The 27,996-nt window shown below is 40.7% G+C and overlaps 2 protein-coding genes across 3 annotated transcripts in view; one reads left to right on the plus strand and one right to left on the minus strand.

Annotated features, from left to right (window-relative positions):
* Positions 1 to 1,032: 1,032 nt before the first annotated feature.
* On the plus strand, positions 1,033 to 24,248 carry crb1 (crumbs cell polarity complex component 1). Its single transcript, XM_019272336.2, has 13 exons — positions 1,033 to 1,272; positions 4,267 to 4,503; positions 5,635 to 5,830; positions 5,988 to 6,127; positions 6,793 to 6,975; positions 9,692 to 10,657; positions 11,831 to 12,378; positions 12,644 to 12,809; positions 13,622 to 14,570; positions 15,287 to 15,331; positions 16,017 to 16,139; positions 16,564 to 16,690; positions 21,249 to 24,248. The coding sequence occupies exons 1-13, from the start codon at positions 1,068 to 1,070 to the stop codon at positions 21,465 to 21,467; spliced, it is 4,104 nt and encodes a 1,367-aa protein (XP_019127881.1). The 5' UTR covers positions 1,033 to 1,067; the 3' UTR covers positions 21,468 to 24,248.
* The window catches only part of dennd1b (DENN/MADD domain containing 1B), a 104,334-nt gene continuing 99,349 nt past the window's right edge, over positions 23,012 to 27,996 (minus strand). For both annotated transcript variants that reach the window (XM_019272363.2, XM_027290475.1), the window contains one exon: positions 23,012 to 27,995. In XM_019272363.2, the coding sequence (XP_019127908.1) occupies positions 27,150 to 27,995 (846 nt within the window). In that variant the 3' untranslated portion in view covers positions 23,012 to 27,149. The remainder of the gene's footprint in view (position 27,996) is intronic.

A 27,996-nucleotide genomic window follows, 5' to 3' on the forward strand; every position in this document is an offset into this window, starting at 1 on the left:
CCTGGCGCTCTCCGTGTACACTGACGTTTGTTCATTTAATCAACAGTCGAGACGTGTGGAACATTTGTATTAGTAAGTCCATAAAAGGAGCAAAAGCAGGCAAATAGATTTTTATTTTCTATTCGGCTACATTTACTGGAGTCTCAATATTAAGTACCATGCACAGTAATATGGAATACATGATATGCTGTCCTGTAATATTCACCGGGTATTGTCGAACAAGATACTTTTTAACCGTTTGTTCAACTGACACAGACAGTAACTGGAAAGAGTTTTTTTTTCGTTTTTGAAATTTTGGGCCAAAAAAAAAAAGCCAAACAAACAAACAAACAAAACAGAAGAAAAACAAATACAAATTCAGCTTGATTTATCGTTTTCTGTTCTTACTGACAACAAATGTACTGACAAAGCTTTAGTTTTAATTAGTGGGTGGGTATTCAGTGCCCCCTTGATTGTGATTGGCCAGTGTGCTCTATCAATTATGTACTCTTCAAAATAAAGGTTCTACCTCTTTGACTTTAAATATACATGGACTACAAAATATAGACAGACAGACAAGCAAGCATGTTCGTTACGGTCACAGATCATACTTGTATTGGCTGCTATGATGCCCATTTGACTTTAAGCGATGATTATAATTGAATAACAATTCACTATTATGCTTTTACTGAGAGATGTCGCATATCATCTTGTTTTTTCATATAAAATGAAAAACATTTTCAAATGTTCTTTTGGGTTCTTTTGAATTTACATTTGGTGATCATATTGTTGAAGAATGCATTTCTTATGATTTACTGCATGTTTCAAATAAATAACCGAGACATACACAGTTATAATGTTTGGGTACTCTTATAAGTAGGCTATCCAATCCCATTACTGTGATGTTTAAATGTCATTTCTTAACATTAGCTTTCTGTCTTTGCAATGAGATTGCTCTAACTCCTCCCATGTGACCCATCATCAGCCGCCTCTGTGTGGAGGGTGTGTGTAGCCTGTTGAACGTCACGCTTTAGTCTTTTTTTTTTTTTTAAATGTGTGATAGAGGCTCCTGATGGTCCTCCAAATAGATGAGAAGTGAGCATCAAGTGGATCTGGAGTTGACAACAGATGAGTCGCAGCAGACAGAAGCCGAAGCAGAGAGATCAGTGCATGACAAGACTTCAGCACAGCGAGCAGGATGGTTTCCTGTCCCGATTATGGATTTAATTCGTTATCATAATTTTAAATTACTTGCACGCACAATTCTCATCTCATCACTGGTTGTGATAGATGGTAAGTGACTGCAAATGACTGCTTGTTTATTGTCATGCTGTAGCTTTATCATCAGAATACAAGTCCGTACTTACTATAGTTAACTAATGAGTGATATCATGTCATTTGTAGGAGTAGACTCATTGGACTTTTTGCATTTTGACCACCTACAAATCTACACTGAGTTGGGGCTTTGCCCCATTTAAAACATACTTGTTTTATGAACACTTATTTGCAAAAGTTTTCTTAAACCTTGGACTTAATAACTGAGTATACATTGTGTGTGTTTTGAATTTGAGTCTAGTAATTAGTTTGCATTTTAACCAGTCCATGCTTGGAATATCAATTAAGACATGATGTGAGGTGACATCACTGCCTAAAGTGATCTGTACACATTTTCTAAAGACTAAAAGATGACAAAAGGGGATCTAACAATGTGAGGGGCAGCGTAGTGACCCATGAGGGGGGGTTAGGATTGGGTGGGAGGGGGTTGATGGATAAGTGATGGGACAAAAGGGGGGAGACACAATTTGTCTCTGTGCATGTACAAAACACACAATAATCACATGTTGTCTTATCACCACTGAAACAAACAGACAGATACACCGTCGACATGCATCAGTCCGGAGGAGATGTCAGGTGTCCCACATGTGTTATTTGAGGACCTCCAGATAGGGCTGAACAAAGACCCTCAGGGGTCATTAGCATATGAAAAAAGCCTTAAATGCTGTGGGAGGGGATGTGTGGTTGGCTGGAGCTGTGTCTGAAATAGACAACAGGCCTTGCTCTGTATCCTCTGAACTCTGCCTGAAAGAGTGGATTCAGTAAAGAGCAAATCTGTAAAGAGACACCGCCTGTCATGGTTTCCTAAAAAATGCATTGAATGGATTATCAGGTATTTTCTTTCTCTGTGGTTACAAGCTTTTATTTCTTATAAGAGTCTAAGACATTATATATAATATATGAAACACTGAGCACTTATCTGGTCTGAATTTACAGACTGATCCTTGTTGTATTGAGAAGTAAAATAGGCATATGGTCAGAGCATCACCACTGACACCCATGATCTGCATCACACCCCCGGGGTACTCAGTCCATACTTCCAAGTCTAAGTCTAGACATGTATAAGCTGCTACCGCCCTGCCATATGTGAAAATTATTGACCTCCACCAATGACAGAAGATTGTTGCCTGAGATGGTGAAGATGGAGCACCAAGTGTAATTGCACTCTTCTGTGTCTTTATGGTCTGCACTCAGGCTGATTGCACTCTTAAGACGTGATTACTGTGCGCCATCATCATCTGTGAAGAATATTATTAGAATATCTCTGTTGATATCTGTCTGGCTACATTTGGGGGCTGCCAACTTCAAAATGATGTTGAGTCCTTCATACACCCATCATGCCGAACACATTTACACACTTTCAAGTATTACCACATCCATCAATACCTATATATTGTTTTCAAGGCTGTTAGAAATGTGGTGCAGTTTTATTATCTTTTAATAGAAGCAACACTCAGCTGATTTGAAGCGTCCTTTTTGTGCCATCATGCCTCTGTGTTTCCCCCATGCACATTCCATGGATTATGAGGATCATTGCTTCTGAGCTGGTCCCATTTGTTCTGCCTGTGGTATGGTCATTTTAAGATGCCTCAGTGGTAGCTATTTGTCTTTGATGTTTTCTTGCATGTGTAAGAGCTGTAGGGGGCAAATCTCAGGTACAGTAGATAATATATATGGATCAGGAAGAGTGAAGAAATGATACGGGTTGAGGTTCTCAAGAGGTCTAGTTTTCTGGTCACAGTGAAACTGTTTAACATTTTAAATCTAACAGACTTGTGTGTAAATCTTTATAAAAACATGCCACACAGTGCTCGAAGCCACAACACTTTGACCTACATACCAAGATATCAAATATACCAAGATGGATATTGAAAGAATGTAACCCAAATGGTTCACTAGTCATTTAGATTGTAACCATCGGATGTAATGATGCAGCCATAAAAATGACATCATGGATTTAAATAATTTACTTGGTGTAAATATGAAATAGCTTCAATGAAGTGTTGGAACAACCAAATGTAATGTATATTGTCATGCTGGGTGGATGTTTTTTTGCTTATGGGGAGGTTTAATGGTTTACGAAGTTAAGAATACTTATCAAAACTATTCTAAAAATGACATTTGTTTTGTCGGTATTATGGATAATACCATCATACAAATACTGTACATTTCATGCTAGTAGTAATAGTTTGAACTAAAATGACAAATTCTAAAAAATGAGCAAATTGAAGTGAAGTTACCATGAACAGCGTTTCGGACACACATGATTAAGGCATACACAGTTTGACAATTATTGCTTTTCATTGTTGTTGTGGGGTAGAATTAAGTGCTGATCCTCTAATTAGTATGTATGGCATGCGTTGACTGAGACCTAGAGCTGGGGGTCTGGCAGCATGGCATTAATGTCCCGCTGATTCAAACACACCATAAAGTGTGAAGGAGTAAATGCCTCAAATATTCGCTCGGATGCAGTCACCATGGAAATAGATTGAATGCTGAAGCCAAACAGTGGAATTGGTTACCATGGCAGCCATCCATGACGCCTTGAGAGGCCCTTAAATTTCAAGCCCTTGCACTGACAACTGCAAGACAGAGTGCTTTTATCGAAGCTAAATAGAAATAAAAGAGCTTCATGCCAGACATTATCAAACTAACATAGCAATCAAGAGTATGTCTACTCACACAAGTCTAACATAATGTAGAGGTAAATAGAGCCATTCAAGCCATTGTTTGGGCTGAATTTTTACTTAATAGGCACATGGCTTCTTGAGGAGTTTAATCTGCTGCTGGAGAGCAACTTTAATTGGGTATTTTTACAGTAATATACAGTAGATACAGATATTATAAAGTACATTCTATCACTATTCTATAAATACACTTTTAGTTGTAACAAATACCAAGAACAACAATGTTTTGTGATATAAATGATTCTTAAATGTGATCTGTTCATAGGTGCATCCTCTGACAGGCTGCCTTCAACAGTGGACCACTGCTCTCCAAACCCGTGCCAAAACAGGGCGATATGCAGAACCCGAGGTGATGGCTACTCGTGCTTCTGTGTGCCGGGGTTCCAGGGTGCTCACTGTCAGATTGATGTGAATGAGTGTGCCTCACAGCCCTGCAAGAACGGAGGCACTTGTGTGGACAAAGTGGGCAGATTTTCCTGTCTGTGTTCTCCTGCGTTCACTGGTGAGTGGACAGAACAGAACAGTGCTGGGTCTCTCAGGAGCAGATTAAGAGTGAGAGAGAGAGAGTGAGATTTCAATTTTAAAATAACTGATGTGTCAAAAGATATTTATGGGATCTAGGGATTCTTAGCCATTTTTCATTATATATAATATCTAACCTCTGTTTTAGAATTATTTAAAAGGTGTGTGAAATGTAGACGGAGGTAAAACATGGGTCATACTTTTTATCCAATCACATTTTATATCATATCTGTGTGCTCTGTCCAACCTTTTTAGTCATTGTAGCAGATGGCATGGTCAATCACTCAGGTTCATCACTTTGGTCCAGACTAAACTATCTCTACAGTTGCCATTATTATAACATGTTGCACACACATTCATAGTCCATAAATGATTCTTCTGGCACCACCATGAAGTTCATATTTTGTGGTTTTGAATGAAATGTTGTCACAACTGTTGGATGAACTGCCATGAAATTTGTTAGACAAATTAAAATTTTAGTTAGTCTAATACTGTGGATTTTGACCAAATACCTTCAAATCTTAGCATGTTGGGGTGGTGTTGCGAAGGCTCAGTCCTTGCTGTGGAAGCCCAGGGTTCGAATCCGACCTGTGGCTCTTTCCCGCATGTCATTCCCTGTCTCTCTCTCCCCACATTCCTGTCACTCTTCAGCTGTTTCTATCAAGTGTTAGCATGTTGTTTCAAATCAAACCAAAATGACCAATTTAAATAAAGAATAGAGGAATTAGCAATCTGTTGAAAGAAGTCTAATAGCATTGATATAGGCAAAACCTATATCTATATTTAATATTCATATTTACTGCATTCAGGCAGTCTAGACCGTGTCTTGTTAGTTGTATTTATTCATGTGAAATTTGAATGCTCATCATCTTTTTCATGAGCATAATAATACTATAGAGCAGGGAAAGTTTATAAAATATGTTGTATACAATGTATTGTTTTCAGAATTGCAAACAACTGCTGAAGCCTTGTTGTGAGATAAAAGAGCAGTCCAAACATGATCACAGCCAGTACACATAAAAGCTTCACTTCATTTTTGCCCCCCTGCCCTCAGTCTACGGGGCAGGCTCACTCACTCACTCTGACATCTGTCCTGCTTTGATGTGCACAGGGGCCACTTGTGAGGTCCAGATTGATGAGTGTCAATCACAGCCATGTCTCAATGGTGGCAGTTGCCATGACTACATCGGCGGCTTCACTTGCACCTGCCTATCCGGTTTCCAAGGCCACCGGTGCGAAATCAACACTGATGAGTGCCAAGAGCAGCCATGCCAAAACGGGGCTCTGTGTATAGATGGAGTGAATGAGTAAGTATCCCAGCTCTAGTCACTAAAAAGAAAAAACTTACCTCTTGCAAAGTTTAGATTTACTCATCAACTTCAGTTTTATACCTGTAAACACAGACTGGAGGAAATACTGTAAATAATCTTGTTCATGTGATTTCTGAATACTTGATTGTCTCAGCTACAGCTGTGACTGCTCTCACACAGCCTTCACTGGCAGAACCTGTGAGACTCCATTACCACCATGTCACTCTGAACCCTGCTTCAACAGCGCCATCTGTGAGGACAACCAGGGTAACTACACCTGTGAATGCTGGCCAGGTACATGAAGCACTTTGTTAAAGGTTTTGGATTTTTCAATCGGTCAAAAAATACAGGCATAGCAGTCAGGGAAGAGGAACAAACTGAGGTACAAGTGAGAGTTTAAGTTTTGTTTATTTATTTACTTGTTGTTTTTTTTTTAAACAAGGACAGTGTATTACACTGTACATTAATAAAAAACCAAGCCAAGAGATCTTTAGACCAAACAGAGAAAAAACTAAAACTAGAAAAATTTCTAAAGAAATTTTGAGTGTGTTGTTTTGATACCTTTTTTGTGTATGTGTGACAAAAACTGTGGGAGGCCAAAAAAAAGGGCGTAAGAATAATAATAAGCGTGGTAAATAGTATATAGTGTGCTCTTTCAGGCACACTCAATAATAACATAAAAACAAAGAGTTGTTGAGATCAAAAACTAATATAATAATATAAAAACAAAGAGTTATTGAGATCAAATATATGTATGTAGGACAAAAATAAAAAGAAGAAAATATATACTGATGTTAGTAGAAACATAATTCAGCTATTTAAAACATGCAACACAGAAGATCATAGTTCTAATACGCATACAAAACTAGAAACAAGGGATATCAGTGTAATGACTCTAACACTAAAAAGACATTTAGAAAAATGTATGACCCAAAACACTGTGCACTTCCTCATTCCAGGGTTTGAGGGGCGTCAGTGTGAGATTGACATCAATGAGTGTGGCAGCAACCCCTGCATGCATGGAGGCCGCTGTATTGAGAGGTCATGGCAGGCTCTGTATGGCAGCGAGCCTCTGCTGCCTGAACACTATGACCAGCAGCACGCTGCAGGCTACATCTGTAGCTGTCCTGGAGGAACAACAGGTAATTTATTCTGATCAGTCCCATGGAATTCATTATTATTTCTTACACTGGTCTCCAGTGATGGTTAATTCAGTAGTGGATAGTTTCCACTCCATCTGCAGTATGTAGGGATTTGTGTTGTATGTATGTATGTATGTATGTATGTATGTATGTATGTATGTATGTAGTTCGAGTTGGACTATATTTGATTTAAAATATCAGCCACTGAGACCAATGACCCCACCCCACTACAACGAGGTTAGGTAAAATCCATCTTTTTTACTTTTGAATAAGTCAGTCCAATTCTAATACACAGCATTGCAACAGCACCATATATATATATATATATATATATATCTTTGCCTTTTTGAGCTTTATTTGACAGAGACAGCTTGAAGAGCGACAGAAATATGGGAAGAGAGAGATGGGGAATGATATGCGGGAAAGAGCCACAGGTTGGATTCGAACCATGGGCTGCCGCGGCAAGGACTGAGCCTTTGTACATGGGGCGGTTTCACTGAACATACAATTTATTCAATTAAAAATAGTTAGAATAGGTCAGTAATAAGAATAGAAAATATAATAAATAATGTAGTAATGTAAGTAAATAAGTGTGTAAAAAGTAAAAATAAGAAGAGTAATAATAGTCATAATAATAATTATTATTATTATAATAATAATAGTTTTAGCATGACAGCATGAATGTTGGGTAATCACCAGGACAGCTTTGGAATCAGCACCCGCGTGACAGAAAATATCTGTGATTTTGGAGAACAAACCCTTTAAAGGCACAGTATATCTGTTGATTCATTTTATTGCCCCCTTGTGTTAGTATAAAAAATATTAAAGATACTACACTAATTTTAATTAGCTAATGAGCTAACTGTAGTTAAGTCTTGGAAATTTGGTCAACAGGTAATATAATTGGTAATACTCTATATAATAACATTCACATATTCATAGTATATTGTTGGTGCCCTTATGTGCAGAGAAATGTTGCATTGTTGCAGCGATATTACATCAAACTACACTTTGCAAAAGCTAGTTTTCCTGCTTACACAAGACTTCATCTGGCATTGTAGGTAAGACTGTGAGCAGTTGCCTGCTGAGAGTTGTGTTCTAAAAATTGACTCTCTGCCATTCGCAGTGGCACTGACTCAGTAAGGTGGCCAAATAGCATTAGTTTAATCCCCAGGATCTGGCTTTGCTGGTCTCCTGACTGGAGCTACTCAGCCCTATGTGGTTGTAGAGAGCATTGACAAGGAGCAGACCTCCACTGGGATGGCCTGTACACACACAAACTAATATGGTGCAGTTAGACAAGTCTGGGGCTATTCTGGGGGAAAAAGTGACGGCATGATGTGGACACCTACACCATGGATTTTGGGGATTTTGTTGCTTGGAACAGGTAACATGTGAAGATGTTTTATGTACATAGATATTTAGTATACAGTGTTACTTAATAGGTATTTAATTTATGTGTTCTTTTATATTTTCTTCCTACCAATATAATACAAATACATAACCTAATCGTTAGTTAGCAGCAATTCCATCTAAGTATGTTTCTGCAGTGTGTTGTGTTATGTTATAGAGCATATACATGTTATTTTTGCTCCATGTGACAAAGTGCCTAATCGTTGTCTACAACACAAATTTCAAATGCTGAGAGCTGAACATCTATAGCATAACAACACATACAAAGAGTTCTGGATACAAACAAACAAACAATGTTAAGAGGATAATGCATGGACAAGTAATCATTGGGTTCACTGGTATTTGAGTGGTGTAGCAAGTAAAATACACCATCTCAGAGAATTGGGATCAGAGGGGGAACATGGGAGTTCACACTAACTCCACGCACCATAGAAACTTGAAGAAAATAAGAAGCAGGAGGAGGAAAATGGGAGAAAAAACTTGGCACCTGTCCAGTGCTTACCTCACTTAGCATCATTATGTAACATACCCACGTTATACCCTAGTACACAGGTGTGGTACACGACCTCCCTCTAGTGGTACTTTGCGGACTTAACAAAAAACACATTATAATATCAAAATACTACAACCATTAAAATGAAAACTATTAAATGGAATGTAATTTCATTTTCCTTCCATTTCCTGTCATATTATGGTTCAATATCAGCCTGCTACGTAGTCACATTCATGCATGTAGTGCAGGAATACATCCATGATTGATGATAAGTGTAGTTCTGAGATAAAATGTGACAGTAAGATATGATAATATAAGCTATAAGAATGGTTTAAAAATAACACTGCTATCAGGGTTCCAGACAGGAAATGTTGGAACAGAAACAGAAGTACTGTTTTTTTTAACCAGATTGGCTCTGGTTTTTGAATTAGTTCCGTTCAGCATTCAACAACAGTCAACAATAAATAATCAGGAATAAACCTGCCTGTGTGTCAGTCTGTAGCTGAATAGGATCGCCCTGCGCTGCTGTATTTTAAACTTTGTCATAATGGTGGTACTTGGACAGCCTTATATTTTCTGAGGTGGTGCTCAGTGTAAAAAATGTGACTTGCTTGTAGTAAACAAACAACAAGCACAGCCATATTTCCACTGAACAAAGAATAATGCCAATAATTCACTTCTCAGTGAGCAGAATAATTAAAATTAGGCAACAGTACAACATTTCAATCTACGATCATGTTTTAATGACAGCAGTAACAAAGTTAAAGAGCATTTAAATCATGTGTCTTTATTATATTCTTCTACTAACAGGTTCCTTCTGCCAGGAGGTGATAAACCAGTGTGATCCCAGTCCCTGCCAGAATGGGGGCAGGTGTGAGAGCCACATTGGAGGCTATATTTGCCACTGCCTCAAACATAGTCATGATGGCATCCTCTATGGAGGTGTAAATTGTGATGTAAAGCTAGTGGGCTGTGAGGGACATGAATGCCAGAACCAAGGCTCCTGCTCTCCTTTCTTGTTGGATGGGACTCACGGATACACCTGTGCCTGCTTGCCTGGGTACACTGGACCCCTCTGTAAGACCCCCACCACCTTCTCATTTGAACGCAAAGGCTATCTGCTGTTGCAGAGTCCCCTGGTGGATGCCGATGTGTTCTGCAACATCACTCTCAGCTTCAAGACTGTTCTGCCCAGAGCGGTGTTGTTCCAGCGGAACAGCAGGGGGCTGCTGCTGAGCCTGGAGCATGACAAAGGGAAGCTTCGTCTCACACTGAGGAAGGAGGACTCTGCTGGGGCTGAAGCAGAAAGCCCAAGCCAGGTCCTGGAGCTTCCACAAAATGTCACAGATGGAGAGTGGCATTCTGTAGAAGCTATACTTGCAAACTGGGTGCTCAGTTTGAAACTCTTGGATGACACTGGGAGCTGTGGGAGCCAGTCGTGCCACAAAGTGGCCCAAATCCAAAGCACCTTAGCTGGGCTGGCATCATCTCCTGAGAACACTTTCATTGGAGGAGTGCTTCAGGACTCAAATAGGCCCAACCACGTCTCTCCACTCCCAGCATTCATTGGCTGCATGCGGGATGTGTTTGTGGACTGGCAGCTCATCGTCCCTGAGGAATGGCTTATTGACATTGCTGTTAATGTGTCCCCTGGCTGCAGCCACAGGGATCGCTGCCTGGACGCACCTTGCCAAAACAGAGGACAGTGTATCAATCTGTGGCAGAGTTACCAGTGCCTATGTCCAAGACCATATGAGGGGCAAGACTGTGAGGAGGGTATGTTTACAGCTGTGAAATAATTAGATGGTCAAACAGCAGCAACACAGTGTAAAAATACTGTATTGTCTTTAGTCTCATCAAACTTATGAATGAAGGTTAGGGTTAAGGGCAAAGCTAATCAACAAAACAAGATATGCGACTCACCACAGTTTTTAAGCTTTACTCTAACCTGATAAATGTTACGTATTGGTTGGAGATTGGAGGAAAGAGTACCAAGTGGTTACTTATATAACATCCTTAGTAGCTGATGTGTAACAGAAGATAAGGGAGTAAAGATAAGGCTAATCAAAAGGCACAGCAAAGGACAGAGGCAGAGATCCTCTTATCTGACGCACTGGATTAAGAATATAAAGGATTCTATTTTAGAAATACACAGAATGTCCCAGGAAATGTCTCAGCATTCAATAGACAAGTCAATAGACTGGAAACAAAGTAATAAGTAGAATGATAAATGATAAAGATAACGTTTTTTCACTCAAGTTTCCCATGAAAAGATTGAATAGTTGCAGTTTTCCACTGAGTCTATCTCTAGCTTCTTGAGTCCATCAAAGCAGATTACTGATCACAGTGTCTGATGGGAAATTGGCACACACATTTATTCACAGATGGACACACTTAAAATATCCACACATACACTGAAGCTTTCATAAGTTTTTCATATGACCCGTCATAAACTGCTTTAGCCTTGTGTGTTCTCAATGTCCTGCCTGCTGACAAACCCACAGTGGAAAGTGCTGACAGTGAACACTGAACATACAGACCATGAGGGCTGGTGGCTTAAATTTCCTCTTCCTTTGCCTGTTCCTCAAGCAGAATTACCTGCTGAAAGTTTTTTCCTTCACTCTTTTATTAGTAAATATTTAGTTTCAATGCTTAAACTATAGTAAATACTATGAAGTATAAGTGGGAGTGTAAGCTGCATTTGTACAGTCAGTTACCCAGCTCCCTTTTTTCTTTGGTTGAGCACAATGTTTTTGTGTTTTCACTATGAACAAATGACTGACATTACATTACATTCTCAAATTTATAAAAATCATTTGAACCCCAAAAAGAATCCCATAATCCATTCTGACTAAGCTGAAAGGTTTTTCTTATGTTGACATCCAGTTAACCCACTTTTCTCTTGACTTTATTTTATTTTATTCACTTTTATTTTTTCCCATTTTTCAGAACACGCTGCACGCTTTGGGAACGAGGACTCTCAGAGTTATGCAGCGTTCACTGTCACCGATGATCTGGGTCATGACCTCTCCATATCTCTCTTCCTGCGTACGCGGAGGCACAATGGACTCCTCCTGATGCTCGCCAACAGCAGCAGTCAGTACCTTCACATGTGGCTGGAGAATGGCAAGGTCGTAGTTCAGCTCAGTGACTTTGAGAGCCTAAACGCGGAGAGTGCAGTTAATGACGGGGAGGTCCACTTTGTGAGTGTAGAGATGGCGAAAGACCGCATGGTGCTGCATGTAGCAGCTCAGAAACAGGGTGACGTGGAAGTCAGGACTGTTAATGTGCAAGCAGGAGACACTGTGTATGTGGGAGGACTGTTGGAGAGTAGGACAACTTCAGAGTTGGGTGGATATTTTAAAGGCTGCATCCAGGACCTGAGGATCAATGACAGGAGGCTTCAGTTCTTTGGGTTGGACACCTCAGTGAGATCGTTTCCTCTGAAGCTCATGGGAAATGTGACGGCTGGATGCTCTGGAGACAACACCTGCAGTGTGAGTGAAAAGCTTGTTTACACAGTTTACTTTCATTTTAATAATCTTTCATTTTCAGCCTTTTTCACTATTGACAGTGCCTCTGTTTAGTAGTTTAGGGCGTACAGAGCTGGATTAAAACTTAAAATTGAATCTAAAAACGAGACCTCACTCTTTTGAAAGCATTCACATGCAGTGTGGTTAAGTTTCATATTTAGTACAAAGAAATGTGACACTAAGAAACATTTGGTAAAAGTAGGGCCATGTATCAACTTCTCACCCACAGAGAAACCCTTGTCTAAACGGTGGGATGTGCTACTCCACGTGGGATGACTTTACTTGTACCTGCCCTCCCAGGACAGCAGGGCGGCACTGTGAAGAAGTCAGGTGGTGCGAGCTGTCACCTTGCCCCACAGACTCAGAGTGCCGGTTGCTGAACCAGGGATATGAATGTAAGAGATGTCCACGATTTTAACAGTTGTGTTTTTAAGTTATTTGAGACACAGCAGGTTGTTCTAAAGTCATTTGAAGGTCAAGCTGAAAGTTTTAAGGCCATGTTCAGATTTGAACACCTTGAAAGTTCTCAGTTAAATGTTCAAGGCTTTTTCAAGAGCTGCTTAACTCTGTTTTATTCATTTTTGTTGTTGTTGTTTTCATGTTTCTGAGATTCTACCAGTTCAAAGCCTGACTCATGAATATTATGAGGCTCATGTGAAGAATGTAATGTAATAATTTGAATCTGAATGTTACATTACATTTTCACAGTGAGGTCATTGTCTTATCCTTGACCTAATTTAAACCCAGACATGGAATTGAGACTTCCAGTAGTGATATGGAGATTACCTAATCTTTGTAGCTGTGCAATACAACATGCTTGGTTATATTCCAGCCTCAATCCACCTACACAATATGCTGCTCTGTAAAGCAGGATTGGTCTGGGGCGAGTTTATCCTTTTTTTGTTACTGGGATTAGTGTTGAACCGTCTGTCCTGTAAACCACCCCAAGTTCCATGATTAACTCATTTAGAAAACCTGCTCCTTACGGGTATTTCTGGTAAATACACTAATCTAATTGCCTAAAAGGATTGTAGTGTTATCAAACAAATAAATGCCACACTGTAATAAGGCCTGTTGTTTTTGTAATTGTTAAATTCATGCTCCTGCCTTATGTCCTTTGCTATATCCTGTTTTAGTAGCGCAACAGAGTGTGTAAATGTGTGAACAAATATACACAACATACATTATATTTTCTCTGACCTCTCAGGCTACTCCAATGCAACCTTCCTGAATGACAGCACTGTGTTGTGCTACCGGGGAAACGGCCACATATCGCGCAATCTAACTAACCTCTCCCTAAACCTACGCACGCGGAAGCGTAATGCAGTCATACTCCACGCAGAGAAGGGTTCAGCGTTCATCACAATCTCCGTCCAGGATGGTTTCCTCATCATGGAGTTTCAGAGCAACACTGAAGAAGACAGAGAGAAGGAGGAGGATGAAGGGGAGCAGAGTGTGTCTATTGTAAGTCTCAGCAGCAGGACGAGTGTTAGTGATGGTGAGTGGCACAGCATCCAACTGTTCATGGCAGCACCATGGGCACAAACCTCCCGGTGGACACTGGTGCTGGATGAAGAAATAGAGGAAGCCAGCATTTCCAGGAACCAAGGAGGCAATCTGGACTTCCTCAGGCAGGGGGTGGACATCTTCTTAGGGGGCTTGGCTCCTGATAATGGGTGGTCCCTGGCTGGGTGCCTGGGCACAGTAGAGCTGGGTGGCATCGCCCTGCCTTACTTCAGCTCCTCTGATGTGAACCTCCCACGCTTGCAGGAGGAGCAGTTCATCCAGACATCCCTGCATCCTCCTCTCCTCGGCTGTGGTGGTGCCGCCGTGTGTGAACCTAACCCCTGCCGGAATGGAGGGGAGTGCCAGGACCTTTTTAATACCTATAACTGCAGCTGTGCAGAGGGCTGGGCAGGGAGACGCTGCAACTTCTTCACTGACACCTGCGCCTCCAGTCCCTGTGTTCACGGCAACTGCAGCGTGAATGGGCTGAGCTACAAGTGCACCTGTGAGTTGGGCTACGCAGGTGTGAACTGTGATGAGGAGGTGGATATGTGTGAAAACCACCTGTGTGCCCATGGAGGCACCTGTCTGCACGGGCCGGACAGGTACGCCTGCCTCTGCCCTGAGAACTACACTGGACCCCTGTGCAAGTAAGTTGAGGTATTTGCTGAAGAAACAGAAAAGCAGGGGATTACAATAGAATTTAATGGAGTAGAATAGCTTTTCTAATGAGGGCAAATGGTAAAATACAGACTAGCGGCAGAGGATAAGACAATTCCACTATAAATGTTTCATGCTGTGAAGATGACTTTGCTCTCCTGTGAACACTTTTGAGAGCTTAGTTAGTCATTAAACACAAAGTACACAAATAAATGCTCCAAATTGCAGAAACAAGGGACTGCACAAACAACATGAACAGAATCCTTCACTGTAAATGCCTCCACATCTCTGCCTCTGTTCAGCATTTCAACCACGCCTGCAGCGAGCGTCTCAGATGCTGCATTTCTATTCTAGTGTCAGCCAGAAAAGGCCTCAGTCTGCTGTGGTGTCTCAGTACACAGGGCTCTCTGGTTCAGCGCCAGTTTCTTTCCCTTGTCATCTACCGTTTGCCTCGGAGAACCAGCAGGGGAACGCCTCCAACCATTTATCCTGTAAACACACAGCCTCTTGCATTTTCCCTCTTTTGCACAAGGAAAAACCTTTGCAAGTGTCTCGCTAAACAAGACACCAGACAAGCTGCACATCTCCCTTTGCTGGAAACATCTACGCTGCAAAGTTTTCATCAAAATGACTTCTTTTTGTTTGTGTCTCCTGTTTGCGTCTCTTTCTACCCCCTTTACCCGCCTTGTTTTCTGTTCCTCTCCAGTGAACGCGTTGAAGAAATTCCATGGTACATCACTGTCAGAAATATGTAAGTTGCTTTTTTTTAATATATATTTATTTCTCAGGTGTTCGCTATTTGTTTTCTGTTAGATATTTGTGTCTCAAATGTCATGTACGATGTCTCTTCAACTCTGTTGCAACAAAATGCCAAGCAAAGCTAATATTAAGGCTCCCTGTGACATTGTTTGTTTTAAAATGAGATACCCACTGTTTCAAATGAGTGACAGCTGTAGTTCAAAATGCTTCCTGGCATCTAAAATTAAAACTTCACCTACCCAAAATTGTACACTTTCTAAAATAGAAAAGCCTGTATTTTGTCACCATAGAAGGATGAATTTCAAGTTGCCAACAGATACAGAACATTTTGGAACAGAGCTGCTGTGCTTCGGGCAAAAACAAGGTTACAAAGACCAAAGAGAAATGGTTGGCTTTTTCATTCCCGTACATGTGATTTGACGTCCTGCTGGTGAATAGTTGCAAGAGGTCTTTAATCTTATTATCCTGCTCCCCTCCTAAGCCTCTTTGTCTCCCCTGTGGGGAGCTGCGGGAAGCCAAACTCCTGCCTGGTTGACTCTTCTGCTTCCGGCAGACGTGAAGACGTCAAACTCTGCCGCACATGCCCTGCTGAACACCTCGATATGTCTGCAGACACTGCAGCTTTAACTAAAACACAAACAATGGATGTATTCACATGTCTGACTGTTTTCTTCCAGACGGCCTAAGCTGCCTGTTTCTGTGTGTGGAGATGACACTAGAAACTACACCTGCTTCAATGGAGGCAACTGCACTGATCGTGAGCTGTCCTGTGACTGTCTACCCGGCTTCACTGGAGTCCGGTAGGAAAGAAAATTTGCTGAATATTATCTGTAAATAACATTTAGGTCATTTAAGGATGTTTATGTCACGCTTTCATTAACTGACTGGCTTTGCAATCATTGGCTTACTCATCAGGTGACTAGCAATGCCCAATCATATTCATTCAGGTTTAAAGGTCCAGTGTGTAACATTTGTAGTTTCTTTGTTATGATGAGGGTGAGGTGATCGGTATTCAGTTGGTTGCAACTTCACCACTAGATCACACTAAACCCTACACACTACGCACCTTTAATGTTTGTGTATATTCATTAAAATGGCATTTTTTTGCAAACTATCTCGAAGAGCAGAGCTTTTTCTGTGAGTCTGTTCCTTTACCAGAACTTTTTGTTGAGCTACTCACCTCCTTAACATAAGTGTCTCTGAACTGTGATTCTGTCTCCGCAGGTGTGAGCAGGAGGTGGACGAGTGCAAGTCCAACCCCTGCCTGAACGGAGGTTACTGCCGCAACCTCATCAACAAATTCATCTGTATATGCGACATGAGCTTCGCCGGAGACATATGCCAGACGGACGTAAGCGACATTTACTTTTATGTTGCCTTGCTGCTGTGGCAGAACCTCTTCCAGCTGCTCTCCTACCTCATCCTCAGGCTGGACGATGAGCCAGAAATAGACTGGGGAGACAATGAATGACTCTGTGTGTGTGTGTGTGCAGGTGTGTTTGGGACTGTTTGAGAAAGTAGGTGCAGAGTTTGTAAGTTGTCAGTGCAGGCGAACAGGTGATTGAACATAAAAAAGAAGGATGACCGGTTGTTTCCCCATGTTAAACACATGGGATCAGGCATTTATGACAGCACACTGCACACACTAGGGTTTTCTCTTGTTGGACATCACCACAGAGCTGTTTCTGTGCCTTAAATAATGATTGCTAATCAGAAGCACTTTATTCACTATCATCATTTACTTATTTAAGTAGCTATACATCACAGATGCAACAACCAACGCAGACAAAATATGGCCTAGAGCTACAGCTAAATACCATTTTTGTTATTGATTGATCCTCTTATTGCTGTCTTCTTTATTGGACTAGTTGATTCTATAAAATGTGGATGTCAATCACAATTTCTCCTGGCCAAAGTAAAACATGTAAAATGCTTGTTTTGACTGACCAGTAGTTCATTTTGAAAAGAATAGAAGTCCAATGTTTTCATTATTAAATTCATTATTTTTCGACTAAAGTGATTAATCAAATAATAATTTCAGTGTAATACTGCGCAGGGTAGTTACAGTGGTCTAAAGGGACAGATCAGTCTACATTTAGTAGCATTTTTGATGCAGCAAGGAACCTTATAAAATATTTGTTATTTATAATGTCTCTCATTGAAGATACGATGTCAGTCTTGTCTGAACTGGATCTTGGAAGCTCCACACGGATGAATGTGCGAACGATCAAAATCAGTGTTGTAGTAACAAAGGCGCCTAGAGGGGCTAGAAGACGACAAGATGTCTCACTTTGTTCTCGCGTTCAGAGCACTGTGCTCGCTGACTGACTGACTGACTGACTGCTGTGTGTTGTTTTGTACCTAAGAAGTTTCTGTCTGTAAACCTTCCTGACTGAGGCTAAAGATATTTTAAGCCTAAATGTCTGCAGCTCTGCTTGAATGGTACCGATCAACATTCACCATACTGCTGTGGTCAACATTTGACATTCTTTCACTGTTGTGCTGACATCATGCCGGATGATAAATATAAAAACATAACATCTTGTTTGTCTGTCTTTTCTTTGTCACATTCTGTCCTCATATCCTGTCATATCCTGTGTTTCAATCAAATCTCTGTCTCTTTGTTGTCAAATAAAAAACAAAACAATGTCATCAGCCTTTGTCTGTCTTCTGTCCTATTTAATCTCTCTCAACTAATTTTTCTCTTTTATCATCACATACTTGATTTCCTTTCTAATATTTTTCCTCTATTTTTCACAGACTTCAGTTCAGTTGAAGGTTAACTGCAGTGCACATCCTTTAATTGATTTTCTAACTGTGTATGGGTGTGTGTGTGTGTGTTTGTGAGTGAAGGAGCAGGCATGCCGAAGACAGGTGACAACCGTGACACCAAATATATGCTTAATCCCTCTTAACAAGATGTAGCGTGAGTAGATCCCAGAATAGCAGATGGAAAGTTCATAGAGTGAACACATAACAATGCTGTATTTGGACACCTCTGTGTGTGTACTGTTTTTATTGTTTGGGGACAGCTCTTCCCTGTTTTTACAAGACATTGCCTCTGTGCACAAGGCGAAGTTGAAGAATGGGTTCTCAAAACAACAGTCAGGTGCCCATATGAACATTGAAATACATTTGACTTCTTCCTGTTCATACTGATCATGTAGAATATAAAGATGTAGTCTTGATGCATTTTCAATGTATGCTTTTATGAGATTATTAAAAAAGCTTTAAGGTCCAGTGCTTAACATTTAACAGAATTTAAAAAGCATAACTACGTTTTCATAAGTCTATATTAACCTAAAAATAAGAATTGTTTTGTTTCTATAACCTTAAAATGTACCTTTTATATCATGGAGGAGTGGGTCCTCTTCCATGGAGTCCACCATGTTGAACTGCCATGTTTCTACAGTAGCCCAGAACAGACAAACCAAACACTGTCTAGAAAGGACCTTTTGCGTTTGTCATAAGATTTCGGTCACGGTACTTCTTCAAGCGTGGAACAGGTGAGCGAGGCGAGCGGGAATTCAGCTGGTTGCAATCTGCAACTTCATCTCTGCAGTACCTTTATTGTTTTCTTTCTGTGTTTCTCTGTCGATCTGCAGTGGAGGGAAAGAATTTTGTACAAATATGACTGTAACTTTGGAAGATATCCATTTGATTTTTCGAACTTGGACTCATATTGGCTTAAGATTCAGATTCAGTCTGTCCCCCTCACTTACACCAGAGGAACATTAGGACAGGATCTTTTAATGGCCAGCATAGGCAAGAGGAATGATATCCTGTTTCAATGTTCAGACTGGCGCCTGGATATTGTTTAAAGACAGACTTGAAAAAAGGCAAACCTATCCTTTGATAAAGAAATGGTTTCTGAGATTGATGCGAAAGAAGTTGACTCCTCTAACAACAGTGACTTCACAAAAGCTCTTGTGGGCAAATGGATGCAGATCTCTGCAGCCACTTTCCAAAATGTTGTGGACAGCCTTCCCAGAAGAACTGAGTCTGTTACTCCAGCTTTTTTAATTGAGATGTTCAACAATTGCATATGTAAGGAGGTGTAATATTCATGTGTCCACATACATTTGGCCATATAGTCAATGTGCAGTCCTCTCTTGTACACCTTCCTCCTCACTTCCATCTCTTATTTTTCAAGTCTGTGTGTATATGTGTGTGCGTACGTGTGTGTGTGTGTCTTTTGCAAGCACAGGTAGCCCTCATGGTGAGGAAAGAGGAGGAGGGGAGGGAGGAAATGGGAAGCAGTTTTTCAGTGTCGGCACTGATGTGGCCATCCTTTGAGAGCAAGAGAAGCAGAGAGGGAGAAATGTGCTTCGCCAGCGAAAAAAAAAAAAAAACAGCATCTGCCGCTGAAGTGCAGTTTCAGCAGAGAGCTGGTGGCATTCACAGAAGTTCGGTCTGCTTCACAGAAACGTATGAGGGCAGCTTATCTGGCAGGCACACACACACACACACACACACAGACCTACACACACATACACACACAGAGCAGGTTGATAGTGCTGACAGCAGGGAAGCATTGCTGCTGTCTCTCTGTGTGTAGCTGCTCTGCCGAGGCTTCAGGGTGGCCTTGCCGGGTACCTTAGAGACTGGTTAGTTAGACATCTCCGTGTCTGTGTGTGTGGCAGTCAGTGACTGATGGCGGGTCCTGGCTGCAGGCTGCTCCGGCTCGCTTGTGTCACACTGACTATGACAGCCAACTGTGCAGCAGTGACAGGTAAGCACTTTCCAGGAGTCAACAAAGAACCTGTAGCGAGGGAAAGAAAGTGTGATGTCTACAGCGTCGAGCATGAGTGCATAAGTTATTTTTTGCCTCAGGATATGGATGGTTGTATTTTTATTAGAATTATGTTTCCATGTTGATTGCTCAGTGTAAAGTTTGCTGACTTCTGAGATTTTTTTTTTTTTCATAGTCGTGTGTAACCTGACAAGTTCAGTAGAGGCTTTAGTTATGAGGATGGTGTCAGCCAAAATCTTTAAGTGTAATGGAGCGATACTTACAGCTGTTGTGCTGTTGTAGCAGCCACTCAGAGTGTCACGACTATCACACCAACCAGAACTACTGATGTAAGTGTGTCTCCTTGCTCCGTCTTCTGCTGCTGGTTAATAAAGGTTAACAATCATTCACCTGCTGCGCTGGAAGCTTTGATTCGCCTTGATTCACCTGGTTTGAGGTCAGAAATCTGTGTGTTTGCATGCAAAGGTAATTGTGTTTCTGGTTGGTGCTGAAGCTGCTTGTGTGTGTTTGGTGTGTGGTGATCAAAGAGCTGCAGGGCTGTAAGTTAAAAATGAATCTTAGCAGGTTTCACAAGTCATTACAAACACCTTCAGATGCTTTATGTGAAGCAGCTCGGAAAGAATCATCTGTGTGTTCGTGCGAGCTATTTCTGGCGTGATTCTGGTGGTGTTTGCCGTGTATGTGCTGATCAGATCATCAGGCAGCATCTTGCCTGTGTGTGTGTGTGTATGTGTTTGTGTGTGATCCTCCACAGACGGAGCATGCTCCATACAGCTCGCGGGTGGCTGCCGTTCTGGCACCGTGTCTGGTTGGCTTGGCGATAGTGGTGATGCTGGGGCTGGCGTTGGCCGTAGCCAAACTGCGAGAGAGGCGGCAGACGGAGGGAGGTTTCAGTCCGCGGCAACTCGAGGCTCCTGGTGGTCGCAACCCACCTGCTGAGCTGGGAAACACATCCATCAGCACTTTGGCAGCACGCGTGGAGCGCCTGGTGTAGTTTAAAGCAGTGAGGAGAGGAGAAGTGTATGTGAGGGTGTGTGTGAGTGAGAGAAACGGTGTGTGAGAGAGACAGAAATAAACATCCTGTACGTGAGCTTCTAGATATTTAAAAATTGTCACCATTTATCTGATTCGGTCTCTTTCCTCCTCTTCCCGCCAGTTGACCTCTGTGGGTTTGACCTCTGACCTCTTGCTGTCCATCAGTCTGGCATCTGTTGCTCTGCTGCTGGTTCTCATCTTCACCTCGGTTGCCCTGGTGGTGGCGCTAAATCGTCGCGCCACCCACGGCACCTACAGTCCCAGCCGGCAGGAGAAGGAGGGATCACGGGTGGAGATGTGGAGCATCACCCATCCTCCACCTATGGAGAGACTCATATGAGATGCAGGGACTGTATTTGCATCCACTATACAGCATCAGTGAAAAGATGACTCCGGACTCTGTAGAAGAATATCTGCAGCCTGAATGTAAACTCGGTTGTTCCCTCACAGTACCTCCATTTGAAATGACAGCTGTCTGTCTTCATTTGCATATGCACATGCTGGAAGACTGTATGAGAGCTGGTGACTCAATGTTTGTTTAATTATATATCCCAGTGTGTCATCCATCTTCCTGGGATGTTTTGCACCTGGCTTCACCGTCCAGTAGCAGTACATCCATCTAAATGAAAAGATTTGAGTTCAGAACATGTTGAGTCTGATCTATATTTTTAGGATTGATGGGCCAGTGAGCAACTGAAAGAAAATCCAGTCTGAATTTGGGACACACAAACAACTTACAGCCTCATCTAAAAAAACAAGCAGAATGAAGTAGACATTATTCTGTATTTTTCTTATCATCAACAAATCTCATGAAAACGAAAAAACCAACATTGAGTTGGCCTGTCTCTCAAGAACCCATCGGTTCCTACTGAAGGTATAAATCTTTAAAAACAGGTCACAAATAACAAAAAAATAGTTTCCAAATTTTCCTAAAACAGCAGAGCACTGTAGTTTTTTAGCAAACCTCACTCAAATGGGTGTAAAGTGCATTTGTTTGGGACTATTTTAAGATGTGGATTGGATACACATTTGGTGCACAAATATTTACTGCAGCAGGACAGTGTTTGTGGGATTGTCTCAAATATAAACGGATGTGTTTTTAATAGTTTTTGGACAACAGTGGAGCTCTATGTTAAAGAGGAATACAATATATCAATATATCTTTGGGTACACAGATAAAAGCTGTAAATAGGATCAGGTCATTGTTGGTTTTGATCTTTTTATCGGATTTGTTGAGAAAGAAAAATATAGATCACCAGACTTTATTACAGGAAATGCCTTTCAAATTCTTCATGTGTTGTCTACATGCTGAGTGTTGCTGCCAGTATTGATTTATTTTTTGGACTGTAGCTCAATACAGACAGAATAATGTCCTCTAAGAGTCAGGTTTCAGGAGTTGCACAAGTTCAGAATAGTTTTTTTCTAGTTTCTGCTGACTTGTATGTTGTTAGAAAGAACAACAGTCTATAGACCGCAGTGCGTTTTCAAGTGTGTATACCATCATGATGATTTAATTGTTTTCAAACTGTGAATTTTATTTCTGCCTTTAATTGTTGTCGACTGTACATAGAAAAATGTTCTGTTAATTAAAGTGAATTTATTTGTGTTGATTTATATTATGTATGTTTATTTAGGAACAGTGATGTGCTACTATAAAATATTAGTTTTTTGGCTTTAGTGTTTGCCGAATCGATAAACCAATGCACTGATGTTCTCATGCACAAACTCTAAATAAATCAGCAGTCTCTTTGTATGTGCTGTGTCAGCTGGGAGTACACGATATACCACCCTGACTATTTCGTCACTGACAGACATCGCTTCTTTCCACGTACTGTTGTTTTGGTGTGAAAAACCCCCAACAAAAAACAAGCCCACAGATGGGTAAGCATGAAACAGTATAATTTATTTTCAGTTCACAGTGCATACATTATGTGCAGTTGTACCAAGTTACTCATGAATAGCACATTAGATTGACCTCAGTTGTTTAAGACTGTTGTTTTCTCTGCAGAACATGCAAGTGTGCACAGAATCAGAAAAATCAGTAGATGGCATACTGAAGAGTTAATCATCATTACAATACCTAAAAAATTAAGTGAAATAAAATAAAAAAAAAGAAAAGAAGTTGCTAACTGTAACTTGTCCAAGATTGTCACTACATTGAACACGCGCCTCTTCAAATGTGCGGCTAATAGGGAAGTGATGCTAATATCTTGTTAATTGGATCCTGTCTTCTCACTCCATAGTACCTCAGTTAAAGCTGCTACATAATCTGTCACCTCCCACTCACTCCAAATTGGTAATTTCAGGACAATTATATATATTTACTTTATATGATTACTTTACACTCTATTGTTAGCAGAGTATAAGGTATCACAAGCCTGCAGACATTGAAATGCAAATCCCCTGACAATCATTTCTTCATTGTTGTACAACATTAGTGTAAACGGGAGCAGAGATACTAAAGCTTTTAATATCACTCTTAACAGCAGCTGACTGCTCAAGTATTTCTCCCCTCAAACCTCTACGGTTAGATTTACAGTAGCCAGTAACCAAAGCAGAAATGTTTCCTTCTTTGTTAAATGCAAGGCAGATGACTCTACAACACCCAATGCAAGGCAATGTTAATTCCATCGTTCTGGATCTGATGGAAGTACGAAATACTGAAAATAATAATTAATACCAACAGAATAGTCCACATCTGTAAAATTAAAGTCAAAGTATTACAACACATAAAGGTACATACATGCAGATACAACAATAAGCATTGTACCATGTACAAGCAAGCGTCAGTCTTTGCTCTTTTTTGATTAGAAGGTGTCAAATGCTTCTGAACATGAATGGCTACATGGGACGTTTTGTTAATATTATCTCTCCATTTTTTTTTCTTCCAAAAATAAAATCTAAAACATTCAAATATTAGGTGTCATTTTTCTACAACATACAACACCAATCATATATTATCCATGTAAAATAAATTCAAGCCAGCAAAAATACACGTCTATTTAGTTGAAAATAAATTTTCATCAATATGAAATCAACTGGAGAAACTCCTCTGAGAAATGTTTTTTTTTCTTTTTCAATACAGTTACCTCAGAACGAGTGTTCAAAGTTTTTTTTTTTTTTTTAGAAAAAAAAACAAAAAAAGAAAGAAAGAGCAAAAACAATACATGTAATCACTTATTAGTACAACCAAAAGAAAGTACCTAATTTACAAAAAGTCAAAGAACCCAGAGAAATTCAGAGATCCTCACTTAAATACAGGCAGGAAGATTCCCACCGACCACCGCGGTAAAGAAAAACACTGAGTAACTCCAGCTGGACTGAAGCCGAAACCCAAAAACAAAACGGCTGTAAAAACAATGCCAGTACCCAAGTTCATTTCAGGTCAGTTTCTAAGGACCAAAACAGGTTTTGCGTCTGTTTATCACATAAATACCATAATGCTGATCCTGACTGTGATTTAAGGTGGTCTGAAAACATTGCATACATCTTCTTTCTATAATACTGTACCTTGTTCTGATTATACTGGGTGATACTCTTACTGTATAAGGCACACCATACACACATTTCCATTAACACTCATAGACACACCTCAGCTCACACACAGTTAAATAGACTTTTATTTATTTATTTATGGACACGTGAGGCTTGCACCCACTAGAAACTAGCTTGATTGTGATTATTCTTTAAGTAGAATCGTGCATTATAATGACATTACTCTTAAAGGAAACTGTCCATTTTGATCATTTTAAATATTTGCATAGTAAATAAGTTTTTTAAAGTGTTTACAATGAATAAGGCCAGTACAGAGATTGTTCTGGAGTCTGTTTTTTTTTTCTCCTCCTTTTTTTGGAATTACTAAGACTGATTCCTGGGCTTTTAGAAGCACGCCAAAGACTTTATGAGCATATCGTTAACGCAGAGCAGCACTCAAAAAGCGGAGAAATAGCTGCTATTAAACTGCCACACCGACTGGCGTCTGGCATAAATCATGAGAACAACGAACCATAAATGTAATAATCCCAACACAAGCACATGAAAAAGCTTTCTTCTTTTCTCTGGGTTTGTGGCGGCGCAGAGAATGATGGGAACCCACAATCTCTGGATGTGGGCACGTCTCTCCACAGGAGAGTCTGTTATAGAAATACTTTTGACTCTGTACACATTACATCCGTGTAGCTACTCTCTGAGGAGAACCATATTGCTTCATTACAGTACAATCATGAACCACTGCATTACATTTCAGTGTGTGACTCTAACCTAGAAGGACAGAGATTGCATTTCCTCCTGTGAGCAAAGAAAAGAAGACTGAGTTATGTGATAAGTCTGGTGATATCTTTCTTAATATGAACAAATAATATAAAAGGATCAAGGATCATTCTATTGACAGGCAATCTGTGGCTGAAAAAAGACCCCAACAAATGTATTATCTACTATTATTACAGACTATTATTTTAGAACTGAAACTAAACCTATTTTTGTTTTCGGTAGAAACAAATAGTTATGTAAGTCATGGGGAGAAATAATTAACGTATTGTTTTATGGTATTTGTCAACAATAAGAAAACACGGAATATCACCAGCCTTATCCCGTGAAGTTCACATTTGTCTCATCCTCTCCAAACCATATTAGCTCTGCAACACCTGGCCACCATAGTTAAGGTCGAGAGTGATGGTTAGATGTGCTGAAAGAAGACTAAAAAGACAGAAAATAAGGAGAAACAACATGAGGGGAAGAGTGATGATGGTGGAACAAGAGAAAGAAGAGCACATGGAGCACTGATACTGGCATTTAAAGATGATCCACTTCAACTTTTCACTGTGTTTGCTCTTCCTGAACACACAGAGAGGAGAGAGACAGAGGTATCTACATGCACGTCATCACCTGGAATGCATTTTAAAATACACATATTTATATTTATTAACTATTCTATTAATCCAGAGAAATACAGTGCTGTTTAACTGTTGCGTTTATCTGAGAATATCTAATTACCTGTTATAGTATCTATAGATTAAGACACCAGCGTATCAAAAACAAATCACGTCCATTTAAGGCATGGTGATTAAAAGAATGCATTTATAATTACACAGTGTATAATTAGTCTGGAAGGCCCGATGCGGACTTTGCGTCTAGAAAGTTCTGTCTAGCTTTGTTGTTGTTGTTGCTCAAATGATTTCAGTACCAGATGATCAAGACTACATCTATCTACAAGTGCAAACTTAATTTGATCACGTGAAATGTTTGGAACACAGTGACTACAGCACTGTAATGTTGTGTCGAGGAGATATCATCCCTTCTTAATCCTGAAAAAGTTCTCAGACTTTTCTAAATTCCTTTAAGCAAAGACAGGAAATTCTTCCATTACCTGTGGGCTGCTTAGGTTTTACCCAAAGTGTAATTCATGGATCTTTGTTGCAAGTATTACATTTTGAAAATGTTGTGAGGACATGTTATCTATGAATTTAGACGATTACAGACAGAAATATGATGAGGAGCAGCAGTACACACACTGCAAAAACCTACTTCTTATCAAGTCTTTTTTTGTTTGTTATCGATTTCATAAATTTGTATTTTCTTAAAGCAAGTGAAAAATCTTTCACGGCACACACACAAAAATAAATCTCAATACTGTGGCCTCAGTTTGTTTCTTTAAGTTCATGAGATAATTCACTTCTTTTAAGACATTTAAACCTTATAAACTAAGCCATGTGATGTGGTATTTATAATTTTTTTGGTACCAACATATAGATGTTCAAGAAAATTCTTACTACAGTGGCAGATTTCAAGTTTTTAGGGCTCTATTTTACACAGAAATGGCTGTGAAAGATGAGTTATGCACTACAAAGTTCACCTCTTCCTGTTTCCTGTTCTTGAGGCTGTTTGTACTCAAATTTTTCCTGATAGTTCAGTGTTGAGATAAAAAAAAAAAGTTCAGAACCTGGCTAATTGTAATAGAAGATTTAAAGTGAATAAATTTCAGTAGAACCTATGGCGTTTTACAGACACAGAGTCTTTGACGTCCCTACGACTCGTCTGTGGCTTTGCCTTGGACCTGGTGGTGGCTGTTGTTGCAGTGAACCTGTGACAGCTGCAGGCTGGTTTGTAGGACCGGGCTGAGGCAACACATGGACTCAATCTCCTCGAGGAGGCCTTGATCCTGCACCACAGCCGCCCCCGAGCCTTTACCCTGACCTAGACACAGCCCCAGGAGCCCCTCCTTGGACACCTCTTTATCCCATGGGATCTGCATAGCTGAATGGCTGTCCCTTGCTGGGCCCCCCTGACCCTCCTGATGGCCCTTGCTGCCCTGCCTCTGGAGGGCCTTTTCCTGGTAATGCCTCACTGTCTCCTTGGACAGCACCTTCCTCCTCAGGATGCTGGTGGAGGCTGTCTGGTTCTGGGTCTGGAGATGCTCTGTGCTGGCTTGTGGGTCTGAGATGGTCCGAGACCGGCATGCTGGTGCAGGAGAATAGTCTGCTGGAGACGAGTAGGTGTGAGAGAGAGTTGAAGATGTTGGTGTGGGTGTGACTCTATCAGACATTGACGGCGAGTAGGAAAAGCGGTCTCCTGGTTGTCGTCCTGGAGGTAGAGGGTAAGGGTCAGAGTTGAGTTGATGAGGACGTGACTCGGAGACGCCAGCGTCCTGGGCTGGAGGTGTAGCTGTGATGATGGGCACTGCCTGAGATGTCGCTGGTTTCTTTGACACCTTCAGGCTGATCTTGTTAGGCTGTCTGCGTGGGGACGGGGGAAGGTGTTTTCCATGGACTGCGCTGTCATCCTGGCCCATGTTCCAGCTGCCCTGATCCCCGCCTCCACCACAGCTACTCTCATTTGCTGGTTCAGACTCTCTGGAAGTTGTGGGCTTGCTC

Source organism: Larimichthys crocea, chromosome XVII, assembly GCF_000972845.2.
Source record: "Larimichthys crocea isolate SSNF chromosome XVII, L_crocea_2.0, whole genome shotgun sequence".
NCBI classification, from domain to species: Eukaryota; Metazoa; Chordata; class Actinopteri; family Sciaenidae; genus Larimichthys; species Larimichthys crocea.

Excerpts from the sequence above, each read along its gene's own strand:
- crb1 (XM_019272336.2), top strand. The coding sequence starts at position 1,068 with ATGAGAAGTGAGCATCAAGTGGATCTGGAGTTGACAACAGATGAGTCG. Across the intron at positions 12,810-13,621 it reads GCTGAACCAGGGATATGAAT|GCTACTCCAATGCAACCTTC; the intron begins GTAAGAGATGTC and ends CTGACCTCTCAG. Across the intron at positions 14,571-15,286 it reads TACACTGGACCCCTGTGCAA|TGAACGCGTTGAAGAAATTC; the intron begins GTAAGTTGAGGT and ends GTTCCTCTCCAG.